At 54.3% G+C, this 20,182-nt stretch overlaps 1 protein-coding gene across 1 annotated transcript in view; it reads left to right on the forward strand.

Annotated features, from left to right (window-relative positions):
- The window catches only part of PTDSS2 (phosphatidylserine synthase 2), a 56,269-nt gene that overhangs the window by 14,829 nt on the left and 21,258 nt on the right, over positions 1–20,182 (forward strand). The window contains exon 3 of the mRNA XM_011930137.1: positions 10,376–10,477. Within this exon, the coding sequence (XP_011785527.1) occupies positions 10,376–10,477 (102 nt within the window). The remainder of the gene's footprint in view (positions 1–10,375; positions 10,478–20,182) is intronic.

Genomic DNA, 20,182 nt, shown 5'->3' on the forward strand with positions numbered 1-20,182 from the left:
GGCCGGACCGAGCTCCCGACGCCGGGTCTGACGGAGGGCGGAGGGCGGCGCTGTAGGTGGGGGAGACCCTGGGCAGACCCTCCCTGCGGCCGCTTTGCGTCTCCCTCGCCGCCCTCCCCACCCTGCCCGCCTCGCCTCTGACCGCGCGGTTCTGCGATCCTGACCCCCGCCCCGCCACTCGCCTCCAGCGTCACCCCAGAATCGCTTTCTCTGTCCTGCGGTCCAAGCTTCTCCTGTGTCCCCCGTCATTCTGTCTGTGGTTGCTCCTCAGTGCTTGCGGCTGCACGAAATCATCTAGCGTGTCGCCCCCGACCCCGCGTGGCGATGGTGTTGATTAGCAGAGTGTTGTGCGTGCTTCAGGAATGTAGTCGGTGTTCGTCGAATCAAGGCTCTGTTTCTCTCCTCAGTTGCCCTTAGCGGGGCCAGCGCCTTCTCCCTGCACAACTCAGCCCCAGCTAAACCTTGGGGTCCCCCTGTCCACCACGCTGCCTTTCACGGGGGTGGAGAAGGAAGAGGCCCCCGGGAGCAGCTGGAGTGTGGCACTGTGTGTCCAGACAGGCTCCAGGCGCCGGTCCTCCTCCCGATGGCTGCGACCCTGGGCTGGCCCTTTGCCCATGCTCTTCTGTGAGAAGAATCAAGCCGTCGACCTGAAAGCAGGCTTCATGAGAGGAGGGTTTGGCTTTTCTTGACTGCAAGGTGCCCAGTTCCCATCCTGTGGAAGGCCCGGGGGCACAGGGGCAGTAGAGGTGGCGTCCGCCCCAGGAAAGCGTGTGGGAGACAGGCGCCTGCGGCCAGCAGTGGAAGGAAGGCTTTATGGACGCTTCCAAGAGAACCGTGCTGTGGGATGGTCGGAGAGCAAATCTGAGGGGTGAGAGAGCCTGATGGAGGAGTAAGGGACATGTCAGGGGAAGGCACCACCACAGGCAGAGACTTCACTGGCCCTGGCCTGTCACCGGCAGCCAAAGCTCTGGAGAGAGACTGTCCAAGTGGTGGGAAAGTGGGTTAGGGTGGAGGAGGCCCCACGCAGGGTCTTCCGTGAGGTGTGGGCAGCTGCTGTTGCGCGGGGGGCATCGGAGCTCTCCTCTGGGGAGATGAATGCACCAGGTGGCTGTGGGGCCCTCGGGAGGGAGAGGAGATGGGGTGCCTGCCACGTGGACCCTCTGGCCCTGTAGACCTCAGGCCTCTCCATCAGGTGCCCTGCCACACCCCTTCAGGCTGTCCTCTCACAGCACAGCTGGGGACCACCGGAGTCTCGGAGGTCCTGGAGCAAGAAGACTGGACTGGCTCTCCTTGTTTCTCATTTGGCCGTTCGGCACATTTTGGGGACCCCTACTGTGTCAGTTACCGTTCTACGGAACACAGCAGAGAACTAAACAAGCTTAGATTCTGAGGCATGGAACTTCAGAAGGCACAAAATGTGCTGGCTGGAGGGGTGCTGAGTGTGGCGGAAGCCGGGGGGCACACACAAGCCCACCCAGTACCAGGGAAGCAGCAGCAGCAGCTCAAAGGTAGGAGGTGCCGGTCTCTTTAGAAGCACAGACCAGTGGTCCCTGCCCTCAAGGGGTATTTGGGACACAGATGCCTGGGCATAGCAGAGCTTGCCTGTCAGGAGGCCACGGGGGTCAGGAGGGCTCTCCAGGAGTGGCTGCAGTGGGGCTGGCTGGTCCAGGTACCTCCTTCCTGGGTCTTCTGGGTGGGTGGCTCTGGCTCTGGCTCTGGCTTTCCCCTCGACCCGGTCCCTGTAGAGACGCGTGGGGCAGATTCTTGCTGCACCTCCTCCCTTCCCTGTGCAGAGGCAGGAGCTTTATGCTTCCTCGTGGCAGGTAACTCAATGCCTGTCTGGTGAGAATTCTGTTTACCTGCAGAACCTTGCACCGAACTCCTGAGTCCACCTGTACTGATTTGCTGTGCTGGCATTTTTTTAACTCTAATTTTGTGTTTTAGATAATTTTACTTTTTATTTTTTATTCATTTTTATTTATTGATTGATTTATTTTCAATAGAAACAGGGTCCCCCAGTGTTGCCCAAGCTGGTCTTGAACTCCTGGCCTCAAGTGATCCTCCCACCTCAGCCTCCCAGAATGCTGGGATTACAGGCGTGAGCCACCACACCCAGCCAGGGCGTTCATTTTCAAGGATGGGTGCACTTCCTCCAGCCAGTGATGGCTGCCGTGTGTGAATTTTGTTTCTCTGTGATTGCTTATCAGCCGTAGGGATAGGGCTTGCAGTTAGATTCAGGGCTCGCCTGGCCCTGGGAGCCCGAGGCTGAGCTCTTCTTCTCTAGATTCATTCAGGGTAGCAAGGACAATTGTGGGGAACATCCCGAGGAAAATGTTTAGATCCACAGACTCCGAGAAGAACTGTGTGAAGACGTGGCAGCTCGTGTGGTCTGGAAATTGTTTGGGAGAGCACTTGGAGACCCCTTACCTGGTGAGATGTCTGTGAATGTTGTCACCTGTCCGTGGAAGACGCTGAAGCAGCTTTAGATGACCACACTTGCTGATCAGCTCCCGCCGGGGACCACTGTGATGTTCTGAGAGTTTTTATGTTTATGTCTCGGAATAGGTGCCTCGAATGAACCTTCTCAGTGACCCCAGGACTTTGTGTGTGGGGTGACCTCTGACCTTCAGATACCCCAGGTTTCTGGAAGATGCCTTTCTCCATTGTCCCGGATTGGGGCTTTCCCAGCTTTGCCTAGACCTGGGAGGCACGAGTAGCCAGATGAAGTCTTTCTGGTCTTGCTGGTCAGAGCCAGGAGGGCCAGTGCCCCGTCCAGGAGCCTCTCACAGGCCTTGAGCAGCCCATCTGGGCATGGCCTTTCCTTGGCGTTTTCCTCTTGGTCTTGGCCTTCCTGCCCACCATGAGAGTGGGCATGAGAGTGGCCATCTCCAAGGAGGCAGCTGGGTCTTTTCCACTCCCCGTGGCAGGGAGCCAGCTGTCCCCATGCCCTCACCCTAGTGAAGTGGCTGAATTCCCAGGATTTATCACAGCTCTGTTCTGTGTCTGATCACAGGAGCCGCACCTTCCCGGGGAGTCTGCCCAGACGGCAGGGGGGTGGCAGGAGCCGTTGAACAGAACTGGCATCCTGAGAGGGACACAGGAGTCTGCCTTTAGAGTCTTATGCTGTCTTGAGCAGCACTCTGTCGCTTCCAAGATGTGTGGACATCATGCTGTGTGTAGCACAAGGACTGGAACTCACTCATACGGATCTCACTTTCCAGGAGCATTGGATTTGAGCGGCTTTGGGACGTGTCCTCCTGCAGGGCTGCTGCCCTTTCCCTGGGTCCCTTACCCTCTGCCTCCCTTCCTGCTGGGTCCTCTGTCTTCCCATTTCTGCTTCCCCAGGGCCAAGAGGGTGCTGGGCACGTGGTGGCCCCCTCAATGACTGTGCACATTTACCTGAAGGGACAAAGGGTTATCTTTATATTTCAGGTAATCTCTGTGTTTTGGGGAAATGGAAAGATGGTGTTGGGTTAGAGTTGATTAATGATCAGAGTTTCCCTGGGCTACATAAGGAGTGAGTGTTGGGTTGGTGGCCACTTTAGAAACCACAGGAAGGTCTCTGTCATGGAAAGTCGGATTACAGAAGTCAAGTGTCCCACCTGTAATCCCAGCACTTTGGGAGGCCAAGGTGGGTGGATCAGGAGGTCAGGAGTTTGAGACCAGCCTGGCCAATATGGTGAAACCCAGGCTCTACTAAAAATACAAAAATTAGCCGGGCATGATGAGGCTGAGGCAGGAGAATTGCTTGAACCCAGGAGGTGGAGATCGTGCCACTGCCCTCCAGCCTGGGTGACAGAGCAAGCAAGATTCCATCTCAAAAAGAAAAACCAAAGTCAAGTTTTAATTTTAACTTGTGTTAGCGTGTGATCCTGTCTTTGTGTGCTGTAGGGACACCGGCTGCTTGCCCCACCCTTCAAGCTTTGTGTTTATTCCTGGGATCCTGCATGTGACTTGGAGCCTGTGCTGTATCTGGCAGACGCTGACTGAGGTGCGGGCACGTCTGAGGGTCAGGGTGGGGCCAAGCGCAGCAGCCTCCTCCTCCGGTGGGTCTGTGTGTAGAGTGGTGGCATTCTGGGTGTCCCTGAGGCCTGGTTGTTCCCATCTCCTTCCTGAGCCCACGTGGAGATGACGAGGCATTTCCTCTGGGTCCTGCTGGTCTCTTGCAGAACAGGGGTGAGTGGTGTCCTCACGTTGATCTAGCTTCTGGGTCTCCCATTCTGCATCTGAGCAGGTGGATGGGCTGTCGTCTCTTCCACAGTGAGACTCCCTTAGGCTGGGGCTCCTTCACCCCTGTTTTCTTACAGACGTTACTGCCCAGAGTGAGAACCCCTCACGTGGGGCGGCCATGTGGTTCCAAGGCAGGGTCCTGTGGAGGCCCTGTGAGCTTCCCCACTGGAGGCCTCCCTCACAACAGGCTCCTGGCCCGGCACCTGCACTCCAGCCAGGCAAAGTCCTGCTCCCGTGCACACCACACCCTGTCCGTCTGTGCTGTGGGTCCTCAGCAGAGTTCTGGGTGTCTGGGGCCCCTCGACCTTGTTCTTCGTACAAGATGGGCCTTGTCAGGAAGCCCCAGGGTGAGGCTGTCCCTGGCTCCTCCGAAGGTCACTTCAGCCATGTGCACCCTTTGGAGAGGTCCCTGCCGTTTCTCTGAACTGCTGGGGATGGAGGCTGAGCTCAAGACTGCTTGCTCCTCATGCTCCTTCCTTGCTGTGGTCTCCGGAGATGCCTCCCAGGCCACGAGCCCTCCTGGCATGGTTTTACTGGGACCTGGCTTTGCAACAAAAGTAGTTGTTTTAACCTCCCTAATCACTCCTATCCCTCTTTTCTTTTTCTCTATAACGTGTAGGGTTTCTTAGCCCGCCTGTATTGGTCTCACTCCACTGGAAGGAAGGCTCAGGAAGGCAGGCTGTGCCTTCTCCGGGGTGCGGCTGGGACGGAGGCTCAGGGAATGGCTGTGATGGCCGAGTGTCCAGGAGGCTCCGGGCCCCGCCGCCCGCCTTGCTGTATGACCTGCACAGTGTCACTTACCGGCCCCTGACTTGCCTGCAGACACCACGCACACTGCATGAGGGTGCCCTGGCCCGGGCACGTACACAGCCAGAGCCACCACGCTCCCGCTCGTCATCACATCAGTGGCTTTGTGATCTAAACACTGCTTGTTTTTGGTTTGTTTTTCTTTCTTTCTTTTATTCTTTCTTTCTTTTTTCTTTTTTTTTTTTGAGACAGGATCTCACTCTGTCATCCAGGCTGGAGTGCAGGGATGTGATCTCAGCTCACTGTGGCCCCCAACTCCTGGGCCCAAGTAATCTCCATTCACCCTGCCTCCTCCCAAGTAGCTGGGGCCAGACACATGCCACCACGCCCAGTTATCTATTTATTTATTTTTGGGTAGAAACAGGGTCTCACTATGTTGCCCGAGCTGGTCTCCAACTCCTGGGCTCAGTTGATCCTCCTGCCTCAGCCTCCCAAAGCTCTGGAATTACAGGTGTGAGCCACGGCACCTGCCCCCAAACACTCCTGACTCTTCTTATCCTAACCGGGGTCATCTTACTCTCCTCACCGAAATCTGATGTCACTTGTATGGAGGAAAGGGTGGGCCTCATGGAGGGGCAGGCCGGGGGACTCCTGGGCCCCAGCTGAGCCCCAGCCCCTTTCCCCTAAAGGGCTGTCACCAGGAAGACGCATTCTGTAAGTGTAGTGTTCAGCAGAGAGTGAGTTTCTGGGTCGCCAAATCCAGGCACCCTTAGGAATGGAGGTCTACGAGGGCCTTCTGAAATGGGTCCTCTGCTGTGATTGTGGGCAGGTCTCTGAAGGGCCCCAGTGTACTGAGCTCAGCGGGGAGGCTGAGGTGCCCTGCAGTCTCCTCGTGGCTTAGGACTCAAATGCAAATGTATTTTTAAAAAAGGTGGTTGATAGTTACAATGAAACCTTTATTTACCTCTGGTTGTCTTAAATGCCTAGGATTGTAAAATATGGCAGAAGAATTCACTTTTATGCCTGTAATCCCAGCACTTTGGGAGGCCAAGGCAGGCAGATCACTTGAGTTCATGAGTTTGAGACCAGCCTGGAAAACATGGCAAAACCCCATCTCCACAAAAAATACAAAAATTAGCTGGGCATGGTGGTGCGTGCCTGTAGTCCCAGCTACTCAGGAGGCTGAGGTAGGAGGATAGCTTAAGCCCAGGAGCGGGAGGTTGCAGTGAGCCAAGATCACACCACCTCACTCCAGCCTAGACGATGGAGCCAGACCCTGTCTCAGAAAAGAAGAATTCATTCTGTTTTCTTCACTAGGGGCTTGAAGGGGGCCAGCCCTCCCGCCACACACACACCTGTGGGCGTTTCTCGTCAGGTGGAATGAGAAACTTGAGAAAAGAAAAAGAAACAGTGACAAAGTATAGAGAAAGAAAAGTGGGCCCAGGGGACCGGTACTCAGCATACAGAGGACCCGAGGACCCATGCCAGGCACCGGTCTCTGAGTTCCCTCAGTATTTTTTTTTTTTTTTTTTTTTGAGACGGAGTCTGGCTCTGTGGCCCAGGCTGGAGTGCAGTGGCCGGATCTCAGCTCACTGCAAGCTCCGCCTCCCGGGTTTACGCCATTCTCCTGCCTCAGCCTCCCGAGTAGCTGGGACTACAGGCGCCCGCCACCTCGCCCGGCTAGTTTTTTTGTATTTTTTAGTAGAGACGGGGTTTCACCGTGTTAGCCAGGATGGTCTCGATCTCCTGACCTCGTGATCCGCCCGTCTCGGCCTCCCAAAGTGCTGGGATTACAGGCTTGAGCCACCGCGCCCGGCCCCCTCAGTATTTTTACCATTATCTTTCCCATCTTGGAGAGGGGGAGGGGACGTGGCAGGACAAGAGGGTACAGTGGGGAGAGGGTCAGCAGGAAAACATGTGAACAAGTGTCTCTGTGTCATAGCCACGGTTAAGAAAAGGGGCTGTGCTTTGATGTGCACATACATAAACATCTGGGCATGAAGAGCAGTGTTGCTGCTAGCACACTCACCTCCAGCCCTGAGGCGGTTTTCTCCTCTCAGTAAACAGAACACACAATCAGGTTTTACACCCAGACATTCCATTGCCCAGGGACCAACAGGAGACAGATGCCTTCCTGTATCTCAGTTGCAAAGAGGCCTTCCTCTTTCACTCACCCTCCTCAGCACAGACCCCTTACGGTGTCAGGCTGGGCGACAGTCAGGTCTTTCCCTTCCCACGAGGCCATATCTCAGGCTATCGCCCGGGGAGAAACCTTGGACAATACCTGGCTTTCCTGAGCAGAGGTCCCTGCGGCCTTCCTCGGCCTTCCTTCCGCAGCGTAGTGTGTCCCTGGGTGCTTGGAATTAGAGAGTGGTGATGACTTTTAACAAGCATATTGCCTTCAAGCACTTTTTTAACAAAGCACATCCTGCATAGCCCTAAATCCATTAAACCTTGAGTCAACACAGCACAAGTCTCCGCGAGCACAGGGCTGGGGCTAGGGATACAGAATTGTTCTTAGTACAGAACAAAATGCAGTCTCTCATGTCTGCTTCTTTCTACATAGACACAATAACAGTCTGATCTCTCTTTTCCCCACAGGGCTAGTCTGCTTAATATAACCGGGTGGGCGTAAAACAACTCCTAAGTAAATGGAGAAATAGTCCGTGTCTCATGAATGGGAATCCTAAATGTTAGTCACCCAGCAGTTCTCCTCACACTACTTTGTAAATTCAATTCCACTCCAGTCGAAATCCTAATGGAATCATTTGTGTCAACTTGCCAAACTGCTGTTTAAACTAATATGGATTAAAATTAATGTGGAGTAAATGTGCAAGATTAATTAGGATTAAAAATGAGAAAAAGGGCAGTATTCCGAGCACAGGTGGACTCTGGCCAGGGTCTCGCCTGGAGCCCCCACCTGCACTCCTGCAGCTCTACCCTGGCTCTTCATGAAACTGGCTGAATCCAGGCGTGGGTGCGTTCCGTGCAGCACCCGTTTTCAGGTGACACGTCCGTGCGCCGCGACAGCCACACTCACTGGAACATTCCATCACCCAGAAGGCCCGTGTCTCCGCTCCAGTCTGCTTTTCGTGGATGCAAACTCTTCCTTGAGTTGGGTGTGGCCGGCACCAGATGGGAGGTTTCTTCTGTGCCTAACTTCTGTAGCCTCTTTTTCTTTCTCTTTTTTTATCTTTTGAGATGGGATCTCACGATGTTCACGATGTTGCCCTGGCTGGTCTTGAGCTCCTGGCCCAAAACAGTCCTCCTGCCTGGGCCTCCCAAGTGGCGTGTCTTTGAGATCCGTCCACGTGGAGGCCATTGCCAGCAGCACGTTCCTCTGAGTGCTGAGCATTGCTCCGCAGTACGGAGGGACCACAGCCTTTCGTCCACTGATAGAGTTTTGGTTCGTTTCCCGTTTTAGGCTATTATACCGGAAACATCTGCATGTGAGTCTGGCTGGACCTGTGTTTTCATCTTCTCAGGTCCACATTTGGGAGTGTGTGGCTGGCTGGATGGTGGACGTAGGTCTCACTTTTCTGTGCCTTTTTGCAGTCCCACCTGCAGTGCGTGAGCATCTCGCTCTGAGACCTCACTAGCCCTTGGCGTTGTCCTGCTTTTAACTTCAGCCCTTCTAGCAGATGTGTACTTATGTTGTGTCATGGCTTGGATTTGCTTTCACGGTGACCAGTGATGCTCCTCATTTGTCATGTGCTTATTGGCCATTTGAATGTTTTCCTTGTGAAGTGTATGTTCAATTATTTGCCTATTTTTTCATTAAATTTTTTATTGAGCTGTATGAGTTCTTTATCAATTCTGGATAAAAAGTCTTTTGTTTTGTTTTGTTTTTTTGAGAGAGATCTTGCTCTGTCTCCCAGGCTGGAGTGCAGTGGCACGATCATCCTAGCTCACTGTCCTAGCTCACTGCAGCCTCGACCTGGGCTCGAACGAATCTACCGCCTCCCGAGTAGCTGGGACTGCAGGTGCCCTCGTCATACCTGGCTAATTTTTTATAGAGATGGGGTCTCACTGTGTTACCCAGTCTGGTCCTGAACGCCTGGGCTCAAGCAATCCTCCTGTCTCAGCCTCCCAAAGTATGGGGACTGCAGACATGTGTGGCCTACAAAGTTTTATCAGATACGTGTATTGTGAATATTTTCTCCGAGTTTGTGACTTGCCTTTTCATTTCTTTAGGGCACAAATAGTTTATGTTTCATGGAGGCAAGTCCTGGGCAACATGCTTTAAGTGCGTTGTTCACTTAATTTTCATGATGTCCTTGGAGGTCAGAAGCTCCCCCATTTAGACATGAGGAAACTGAGGCAGGGAGGGGGTATATCATCTTTCTGAGGACACACTCCGGTGGATGTAGGACCTGGGTTAGACATGAGGACACTGAGGCACGGAGGGTACATCCTCTGAGGACACACTCTGGTGGATGTAGGAACTGAGGAACTGGGTCTCTGCCTCCATTTGCAGGTGGTTGTGCAGGGGGGGTCTCAGGCGAGTGTCTGGCACAGGCAGACTGGGGTCCGGTGGCGCCGGTGCCGGTTCTGGTTCTGGTTCTGGTTCTGGGCTGGTTGTGGGCTTTTCCACCAGCGATGGGACAAGACAAGACTGAGGCACGGAGGGTACATCCTCTGAGGACACACTCTGGTGGATGTAGGAACTGAGGAACTGGGTCTCTGCCTCCATTTGCAGGTGGTTGTGCAGGGGGGGTCTCAGGCGAGTGTCTGGCACAGGCAGACTGGGGTCCGGTGGCCCCGGTGCCGGTTCTGGTTCTGGTTCTGGTTCTGGGCTGGTTGTGGGCTTTTCCACCAGCGATGGGACAAGACAAGACTGCAGAGGGAGTGCCCTGCGTCCTCCTCCCACGTCTGGGCTCTGACAGGCCAGAGGACGGCAGACCCGCGGCTCGCGTCGTCCCCCAGCTGGCAGCGGTCACTGCAGGCCTCTGCTCAGGCCCCTTCTCAGCTCTTGGTTTCTTGGGCTGCTGCACTGAATGTCAGAGGTTATTTCATGGACCGAAAGACTGGTTGTCTCGGCTTGTCTTGCGCAGTGAAAAGCACCATGTTGATATGTCCAGTTGCTCTTAATAGCAGATACCTGCCCTGGACGCCACGTGCGGCACATGCCCTCTAAGCAGCAGCCTTCAGCTCCCTGGGAACACGGGGCTCTTCCTGCCCAGCCTCCTGGGGGTTGGTCTCAGCTGTGACTGGCCAGCAGATGCTGGGTCATCTCGGAGTTACCCAGCTAGGGACTCGCAGCCAGTTGCTGGCTGGGAGTTGGAGAGTGGAGTTTAAGCCCTCTCCTTGATGTAGAGAGGATTTGGGGCCTGTTACGTGAGTATTTAGCAATGCTGCCCAGGCTTTGACACCATGCATATGCGTGTTTGGATTTCAGGCGAGCCCACACCTTAACCGTGCTCTTCATCCTCACCTGTACGCTTGGCTATGTGACGCTGCTGGAGGAAACACCTCAGGACACGGCCTACAACACCAAGAGGTAACCTGTCATCTCGTCCTGCCTTCCGAAACTGCCCTGTGCCCCTGCGTGGTGGGTGTGGCGTCCTTGCTGCTCGGGCTGCCAGGGGCTCGGAAGCCTTCACCGGGGGGGCTGCGTGGGGCCGCCAGCCTCTCCCTTGAGTGTGTCTGACGCGCGGACTCCCGGGGCTGTCCTTGGTGCTGCACGGTGTTCCTGGTCAGCCCCCTCGCCTGTCACTGGGAGCCAGGAGTCTGTGTCATCTCCATGTGGCCGGCAGCCTGTGCCACGTGTCCCCTGAGTTTTGCATGTCGAGAGGCTGGAACGAGCTGCAGCAGCTACAGGGCTGAGCCCTTGAGTTTGGGCGTCTCCGGGGGTGAGGTTCCCGTGGTGGCCGCGTGCTGGTTCCATCGGCCTGCGGGGCTCTTGCACGGACGGGGGCCGACACGGACCGCTGACCGTCTGGTCGGCAGCCTGCGACCTCGCTTACGTGGTCAGGAAGCGAGTAAACTCATCTTCTCAGGTTCATCTCCACAGGCAGGCTAGACGTTGGGTGTGTCCTCTGCCTGAATTCCATGGAATCTGACACCAGTCTCAGAAGTGTGTGTGGAAGAGAAGCTGGTTTTCGAGCCTGTGAATCAGTCTTGAGTTTTCTGCACCGCGAGACTCTCCTCTCGCGCTGCTTTTCCGACGCGCACACGGGGTGTGTCTGCCCAGGGCCGCCTCCTGCCCAGCAAGGCCGCTGTCACCATCAGGGCTGGGGCCCCGTTTGCTCCGGCGGGAGGCGGGAGGCGGCCGGAGCAGAGTCTGGAGACCAGCACCAGGGTGGGACAGAGGTGGAAGGAGGGCCTTGGAAGCCTGTTGGTGCTGGGGCCACAAGTCGGCTGTGGTTGGCGGGAGCCCGGGGGTTTGTGGGACTTCGCTGTCCCTACAGCTCTCGGGCCAGCACGTCATTTTGTAAAGCAGGAGTCGCGATGTCTTCGTGAGTGTTGGATGGCGTGATGGGTAGGCATGGTACGAACGTCGTCACGCCTGCACGGGCGTTGGTGGCCCTGTTTGCCCATTGACTTGCCACCAGCCCTGTGGGCTCTAGAACACAAGCACACCCAGTGCCCTGTCTGTAGGCGACCGGGATGCTTTAGAATCACGCACAGCAGACCTCATAACCGAGCCCCTCTCCCTGGGGGCAGTGGGGCATTTCTGGTTAGAAATTGCTGTTGGGGTGCCTGGACCCAGGGCTGTGCGGCCTGCTGCCCAGAGGAGCTCACCCTCCATCCTCACCTGGGAGGCACAGGTGGCCTCTCCTGTCCTGGTCTCCCTACCCGGCTCCTGGCTGCATGCCTCGGTGCCATCCCTCTCCCAGTCAGCTTTGCCGGCCCTTCCCCTTCCTCTGAGCCTGAGGTGCCAGCGCCTCCTGTCCTGCAGGCCCAGCTCACTCCTCCTCCCTTTCTCAGGCAATCCCAGCAGGGGCCATGTGCAGAACCTGCAGGCCTGGTGTGCACTGGGTAACTAGGCTCCAGAAATAGATGAGGCAGCAAGTGCCGTGCCTGGGGCCCCTGGACCTGTGAGGCAGTGGGCAGGAGCCCCGTGTATGCCTAGAAGGAGCTTTCAAGTAGGACTTGGTCTTTCTTGAATTCATCCATCAGCACCTGGCTAGGAGGGTCTGTGGCATCTGCCGGGCACAGCAGGGCAGGTGGATTAGGAAGCAGGACTGGGTCTCACCTCAAGTGTCCCACATGGCAGGAACTGTCAAGAGCAGGAGTACAGGGGGTGTCTTGGGAGCGCTCCCCAAAAGCATTCACCAGGCCCCCACCAGGCGCATCACAAAGCCTCACCACCCCAAGTTAGGCCCTGCTCTCCCAGGCCTGGGTCCTGTGAGAAGCACTGGTGACCTAGACAGAGGGGCCAGGAGCTTAGACAGCGGAGGGCATGTCCCCCTCTTCACCCAGCTCTGGCCTCTCCTGAGTGGCCCCCGACGTGAGAGGCTGGGTTCTGCCACCGTGTCCTCTACAGCAGGGAGCCCCTGTGTGTGCTCATTGAGAGGGGCCAGGAGACGGGAATTCACAGGGCCCTGGGCACTTTTCTCTGTGGTTCTGTTTTGGGGACACTGTATGTGCTCCCAGCTCACATTCTCTGCCCCCTTCACCCTCTTTGAGGGCACAAAAGAAGCCACCCGTCCTCTGCTGCTGGCACCTGGAACCTGCTCCGGGCTCCTTCCTGCAAGGCTCGGCTGCTGTAGGTTGCCCTGGCAGTGACCGTGGCTCTGCGGCTCCTTCCAGTGAAATTGCTGTGGTGCACCTGTCCTGAGTCCATTCTCATGGCCTGGACCCGCACTGCTGCACACCAGGAGCCCAGCTCACACACAGGGCGCCCACACGCAGGGCACCCACACACAGGGTATCCAGGAGGCTGTGGGGGCCGGTTTACTTTTAATACGAGAATTATCTGATGTCCTTACGGGTAGATTTCTTATGTAGAAACTACCTTCTAGGCCGGGTGTTGTGTCTCATGCCTGTAGCCCCAGCTACTCGGGAGGCTGAGGTGGGACAATCACGTGAACCCGGGAGGTGAAGCTTGCAGTGAGCCGAGATTGCGCCACTGCACTCCACCTGCTGACAGAGTGAGACTCTGTCTCAAAAAAAAAGAAAAGAAAATACTTTCTAGAAGTTAGGCTTATTTTTATTTTTATTTATTTATTTATTTTTTTGGAGATGGAGTCTCGCTGTGTCCCCCAGGCTGGAGTGCAGTGGCACAATCGCGGCTCACTGCAAGCTCCGCCTCCCGGTTTACACGATTGTCCTGCCTCAGCCTCCTGAGTAGCTGGGACTACAGGTGCCCGCCACCACGCCCAGATAATTTTTTGTATTTTTAGTGGAGACGGGGTTTCACCGTGTTAGCCAGGATGGAAAAAAAATTTTTTTTTTCTGTCAACGTTGACCAGGTTGGTCTTGAACGTGTAGCCTCGCCTCCCCGAATGCCAGAACAACCAGCCTGAGCCACCGCAGCTCCCAGTCTTATTTTTTAAAGTTAATATTTATGTTATTAAAGGTAAAAAGTTATAAAACTAGCTAGTGTGTCTTCCTTTAGCTTGCTGTCATTGTTGTTTTTATGCACCTAACAGGTTCCCCACCTTGGGGGACAGTTTTCTTTTTTCCCTGTTTTTTTTTTTTGTGGGGGGGGAGATAGAGTCATGCTCTGTTGCCCAGGCTGGAGTGCAGTGGTACGATCTCGGCTCACTGCAACCTTCACCTCCCAGGTTCAAGCAATTCTCGTGCCTCATCCTCCCGAGTAGCTGGGATTATAGCTGTGCACCGCCACGCCCCACTAATTTTTTTATATTTTGGTAGAGACAGGTTTCATCATGTTGCCTAGGCTGGTTTTGAACTCCTTAGCTCAGACAATCCACCCGCCTCAGCTTCCCAAAGTGCTAGGATTACAGGCGTGAGCCACTGCGCCCGGCCCCGTTTTGTTTTTCTTGAGTCAACTTTATTGACCTATAATCTATGTCTGATTCGCGCGTACGGCTGATGACTTTTAATGGATTCATACCCCTGTGTGCCCACCACTGCATGGAGGTGTGGAAAATGTTCATTGTTCAAGTTTCCTCTGACCCTGTGCTCAGAGTGCCTCCCCTGCGCTCGGGTCACCCCGGCTCGGGCACTGCCTATGCATCTGCCTGGGTGAGGGCGGGGTCTGCGCTGCCGGCCCCTGCTTCTTGTGAACGCAGTTTCTCCTCCAGCCCAGACTCACCCACTGGAGGGCGGCTTCGCGGCGTCCTTGCCGTGCTGGGGAGTTTCCACTGCGCGGACACGGTTCCGTTCGCTGATCTGCCTGTGGGGGGGTGGCCTTGGGGAGTGTCCAGCTTTCCTCACCAGCCCACTACATTTTTATCCCATTTTAAACTTAGTAAATGAAACCTCTTCACACATGTTACTCAATAAAATACATGTAACATGTATAAATATAATACACTTAAAATATAAATGTCCTTACTTGTAATACATATGAAGCAGTGCATATAAATATACTCATAGTGCTGAAGAATAACAAAGTTGGACACAGACACTACACAATTTCAAGACTTCCTGTCAAAAATGCACCAAAATACCGAGCCCAGAAACAGGTGTGCACAACTGCAGGCAACTGATCCTTAACAAAGGAACAAAAGCGATTCCGTGGAGAGGGGACGGCCTTTTCAACACTGGCGCCAGAGCAACAGGACATCCACGTGCAAATCTAGACATGGGCCTTGCACTTCTCACAACAATTAATTCTAAATGGATTCTAGATAAGCCTCAGTGTAAAATGAAAAGCTGTAAAACTTCTCCTTTTGTTCCTTTTTGAGACGGTCTTGCTCTGTCACCCACACTGGAGTAGAGTGGTGCAGTCACAGCTCACTGTAGCCTCCAACTCCTGGCCTCCAGCAGTTCCCCTGCCTCAGCCTCCAACGGAGCTAAGTCTACTGGTGTGCACAACCACACCCAGCGACTTTTTAAAATTTTTTGTAGAGGTAAGGTCTCACTGTGCTGCCCAGGCTGGTCTCAGACCCCTGCTTTGGCCTCCCAAACTGCTGGGATTACAGATGTGAACTCTCACACTCAGCCTTAATTATAAAACATCTTGGAGAAACCATAGGAGAAAGTATAGTGACCTTGGGTTTGGCGATGATAAAATACCAGCAGCACAATCCATGAAAATAAAAACTTGATCAGTTGGACTTCATTACAATTAAAACTGTCTGCTGGGTATGTGGCTCATGCCCCTAATCCTAGCACTTTGGAAGGGCAATCTAGGAGGATTGCTGGAGGTCACAAGTTCAAGACCAGCCTGGGCAACATAATGAGACCCCTTCCCCCCCATCTCTACTAAAAATTAGGAAGAGATAAGTTGGCTAATTGTGGTAGTACAAGCCTGTGGTTCCAGGTACTCAGGAGGCTGAGGCGAGAGGATTGCTTGAACCCAGGAGGTTGAGGCTGCAATGAGCTACAATTAGCACCACTGCGCTCCAGCCCGGGCCCCCCAGAGTGAGACCTTGAAAAAATTAAAACTTTTGCTTGTTGAGAGAATGAAAAGGTGAACCACAAGCTGTTAAAAATGTTTACAAAACGTCTATCTGACAAAGGACTTGTATTCAAAATATGCAAAGAACTCTTAAAGCTCAAGAAGAAGAAAAACAGGCTGGGCAGGGTGGCTCACACCTGTAATCCCAGCATGTTGGGAGGCTGAGGCAGGTCATTTGCTTGAGGCCAGGAATTCCAGGCCAGCCTGGGTAACATGGTCCATTAGTCTGTTTTCATACTGCTATAAAGAAATACCCAAGACTGGGTAATTTACGAAAGACACGTTCATTGACTCACAGTTGGGAATTGCTGGGGAGGCCTCAGGACACTTACAGTCACGGCGGATGGCAGAAGGGGAAGCAGGCACCTTCCTCACAAGGCGGCAGGAGAGAGAGAGTGGGCACAGGAAAAACTGCCACCTTTCTGTTTTTGTTTTTGAGACAGAGTCTCGCTCTGTCACCCAGGCTGGAGTGCAGTGGCGCGATCTCAGCTCACTGCAACCTCCACTTCCTGGGTTCAAGCGATTCTTCTGCCTCAGCCTCCCAAGTAGCTGGGATTACAGGCGTGCACCATCATGCCCAGCTAATTTTTTAGTAGAGACGGAGTTTTACCATGTTGGTCAGGCTGGTCTCAAACTCCTGACCTCAAGTGATCTGCCCACCTCGGCCTCCCAAAGTGCCGAGATTATAGGCGTGAGCCCCCACACCCGGCCAAAACTGCCAGTTTTCAAACCATCAGCTCTCGTGAGACTCCCTCACTACAGGAGAACAGCATGGGGGAGCCGCCGCCATGATCTAGTCACTTCCCTCCCTCAGCACGTGGGGATTACAATTTAAGATGAGATTTGGGTGGGGACACAGAGCAAACACCGTGTCACGTGGCAAAACCCCATCTCTACACAAAATCCAAACACCGTGTCACGTGGCAAAACCCATCTCTACACAAAATCCAAACACCGTGTCACGTGGCAAAACCCCATCTCTACACAAAATCCAAACACTGTGTCACGTGGCAAAACCCCATCTCTACACAAACTCCAAAAACTAGGTGTGGTGGTGCACACCTGCAGTTCCAGCTACGCAGGAGTCTGAGGTGGGAGAGTCACTTGAGCCCGGGAGGTCAAGGCTGCGGTGAGCCAGGATCACACCACTGCACTCCAGCCTAGGCAACAGAGCAAGACCCTCTCTTTCACACACAAACCTGGGTGACAGCTACTCGGAAGTCTAAGGCAAGAGAATCACTTGAACCCAGGAGGCAGAGGTTGCAGTGAGCCGAGATCGGACCACTGCACTCCAGCGCGGGTGACAAGAGCAAAACTTTGTCTCAAAACAAAAAAACACCTGGGTGAAAGGTCTAAGCAGATGCTCACTAGAGATGATGTTCAGGTGGGAGATTGTGGTGGGAGGGTGGCCAGCATCATTTGTCCTTCAGGAACTGAAAACACGGAGACGCCTCTGCACACCTGATGGAGGGGCTGAAACCTTAAAAACTGACAGCATCAAACACTTCCGAGGAACCCTCATCCGTTGCTGGTGGGAATACAAAATGCTAAAGCCACTTCAGAAGACAGTTTGACAGACTCTCACAGAACTAAATATAAATTTTTTCTTGGGCCAGGCACGGTGGCTCACGCCTGTCATCCCAGCACTTTGGGAGGCTGAGGCAGGTGGATCACAAGGTCAGGAGATCAACACAAGCCTGGTCAACATAGTGAAACCTCATCTCTACTAAAAATACAAAAAATTAGCCTGGCGTGGTGGTGGGCACGTGTAATCCCAGCTACTCGGGAGGCCAGGAGGCGGAAGTTGCAGTGAGCCAAGATCGGACCATTGCACTCCAGCCCGGGCAACAGTGCAAGACTCTTGTCTCAAAAAATATAGATATAGATAGATAAATGAATAGATATCCTCTTACCATGCAATCTAGCAATCTCGCTCCTAAGTATTTATCCAACTGAATTAAAAACTTATGTCCACAAAAAAACCTGCATGCAGGCCAGGCATGGTGGCTCATGCTTATAATCCCAGCAGTTTGGGAGACTGAGGCAGGAGGATCACTTGAGCCCAGGAGTTCAAGACCAGGCTGGGCAACATAGTGAGACCCCATCTCTACCAAACTAAAAAAACTTAGCCGAGCATTGCAGCACACACACATGGTCCCACCTGTCGAGAGACTGAGTGGGATCTCTTAAACCCAGAAGGCGGAGGTTACAGTGGACTGTGATTGAGCCCCTGCACTCCAGCCTGGGCAACAGGGAGAGACCTCGTCTCTAAAAGATAGTAACGATAAATGAGCATCAAGCCACAACGACAGGGAGGAACCTGAAATCCACGTTCCTAAGAGAGAAGGCCACGCACTGCAATTTCAGCTCAATGACCTGGAAGAGGTGAAATGATGTGGTAGTGAAAGCGTCAGTTGTTTCCTGAGGAAAGGGGAGAGTGGATAGTAGAACGCAGCATGCGTATGGCAGTGAGGCCACTCTGTGCGGCACCGCCCTGGTTGGTACACGAGACTGTGCGTTTGTCCGAACCTGTAGAACTGGACAACACAAGAGAAGACCTTATGCAGATTTTAAACATTCATTGAGGAGATGGGGGTCCCACCGGGGAAGGCCGACTGACGAGAATATTAACTTCTGCAAATGCATTCTGTGACCTTCCTGAAGGGTGTTCAGAGGAAGGTGCTGAGTAACTTTGGAAATGAGCAGCGTCTGTAAGGCCAGAGGCAAAAGGAATGACACAGACGCTGCTCTAGTCGATATAGTTTTTCCCCACAGAGCTGCTGGGTGGCAACTCTTGTTACTGTGGTGTGTGTGATGGCTGTGGGAGGGGAGTCTCTGAGTAATCAGAGGGAGGAGGAGGGGAGTCTCTGGGTAATCAGACGGAGGAGGAGGGGAGTCTCTGGGTAATCAGAGGGAGGAGGAGGGGAGTCTCTGGGTAATCAGAGGGAGGAGGAGGGGAGTCTCTGGGTAATCAGAAGGAGGAGGAGGAGAGTCTCTGGGCAATCAGAGGGAGGAGGGGAGTCTCTGGGCAATCAGAGGGAGGAGGAGGGCAGTCTCTGGGTAATCAGAGGAAGGAGGGGAGTCTCTGAGTAATCAGAGGGAGGAGGAGGGGAGTCTCTGGGCAATCAGAGGGAGGAGGAGGGGAGTCTCTGGGCAATCAGAGGGAGGAGGAGGGGAGTCTCTGGGTAATCAGAGGGAGGAGGAGGGGAGTCTCTGGGCAATCAGAGGGAGGAGGAGGGGAGTCTCTGGGCAATCAGAGGGAGGAGGAGGGGAGTCTCTGGGTAATCAGAGGGAGGAGGCTGGAATGACCCCTGTGATGGTGGATTACTATTGCACATTTAGCCCAGAAGAGATACGGATGGTTAAACAGTGTGTGTGCAGTGGTTAATGGATACACACGTATCTTGTTGCTCTGCAAGCTGAGGGGGACTAGAACCAGTTATGCGTGCAGCAGTGAGCACACCCAGGCCCAGATCCTGGTTCCTAGTGTCCTCCAGTCCGTGGGGCCAGGGCTCTGACAAGAAATGGCTGATTCCAGCAGCGGAACAAGAAATGCCCAGGATCTGCTGATCCTGGCAGTGCCAGAAAGTGAGGAGCTCGGCTGGGCGTGGTGGCTCACGCCTGTAATCCCAGGACTTTGGGAGGCTGAGGCAGGTGGATCACGAGGTCAGGAGATCGAGACCATCCTAGCAAACATGGTGAAACCCCGTCTCTACTAAAAAAAAAAGTGCAAAAGATTAGCCGGGCGTGGCAGCAGGCGCTTGTAGTCCCAGCTACTTGGGAGGCTGAGGCAGGAGAATGGCGTGAACCCAGGAGGCAGAGCTTGCAGTGAGCCGATCGCGCCACTGCACTCACTCCAGCCTGGGCGACTGAAGGAGACTCCGTCTCAAAAAAAAAAACAACAATGAGGAGCTCGGGGAACAAAACCTCACAGTCACAGGATTACCTCCCAGCGAAAGAGCCCCCCAGTGGCCAAAGAGCAACAAATCAATCAAGTAGTATTAGAATATAACCCAGAGTATAAAATAAACATGCACAAGCCCATCCTGATAGAACTGATTGAACAAATAAACAGAGGGAAAGAGACCAACCGTCCCTGCAGGTTTTCAGTGAATGAGGTAGAGCCCCCGTTCCAGGAGGTGGCGAGCTCCCTGCCCCGCAGTGCGCTGCGCCTGGCGACCTCCCTCTTCCCTGCCCCGCGGTGCGCTGCACGTGGCGACCTCCTTCCTGGGCGTGCAGCACGGAGAGGGCAGTGGGATGGGGACGCTGCAGTGGAGGCGCCCGCAGACACCCCTGGGCCCAGTGGTCAGGTCAGCACCCACTGGTCATGTTCACAGTGTGGCCGATGGTGAGGCTGCTGCCGGATCCTCCCAACCCCGACGACCCCAGCCCCGCCACACGGAGGCACAGCCCACCCTCTCACTAAGGAACGTTCCACAGAATTCCTGACCAGGCCTCCTCCAAACCGTCCAGGTCATCAGAGACAAGGAGAGTCTGAGAAACCATCCCAGCGTAAGGGAGCCTGAAGAGACAGGAGGAGTAGATGCCACGTGATGTCGAGGAAGGGACTGTTGGTGAGGGCGGGTGGAGGGGGAAGTACATCGGGAGAGCAAAGGAGGCCTAGGCCTGGGCAGTCGTGTGGCAGCACTGGCTTTTTTTTTTTTTTTT

Source organism: Colobus angolensis, unplaced genomic scaffold (genome assembly GCF_000951035.1).
Source record: "Colobus angolensis palliatus isolate OR3802 unplaced genomic scaffold, Cang.pa_1.0 Scaffold84, whole genome shotgun sequence".
NCBI lineage: Eukaryota > Metazoa > Chordata > Mammalia > Primates > Cercopithecidae > Colobus > Colobus angolensis.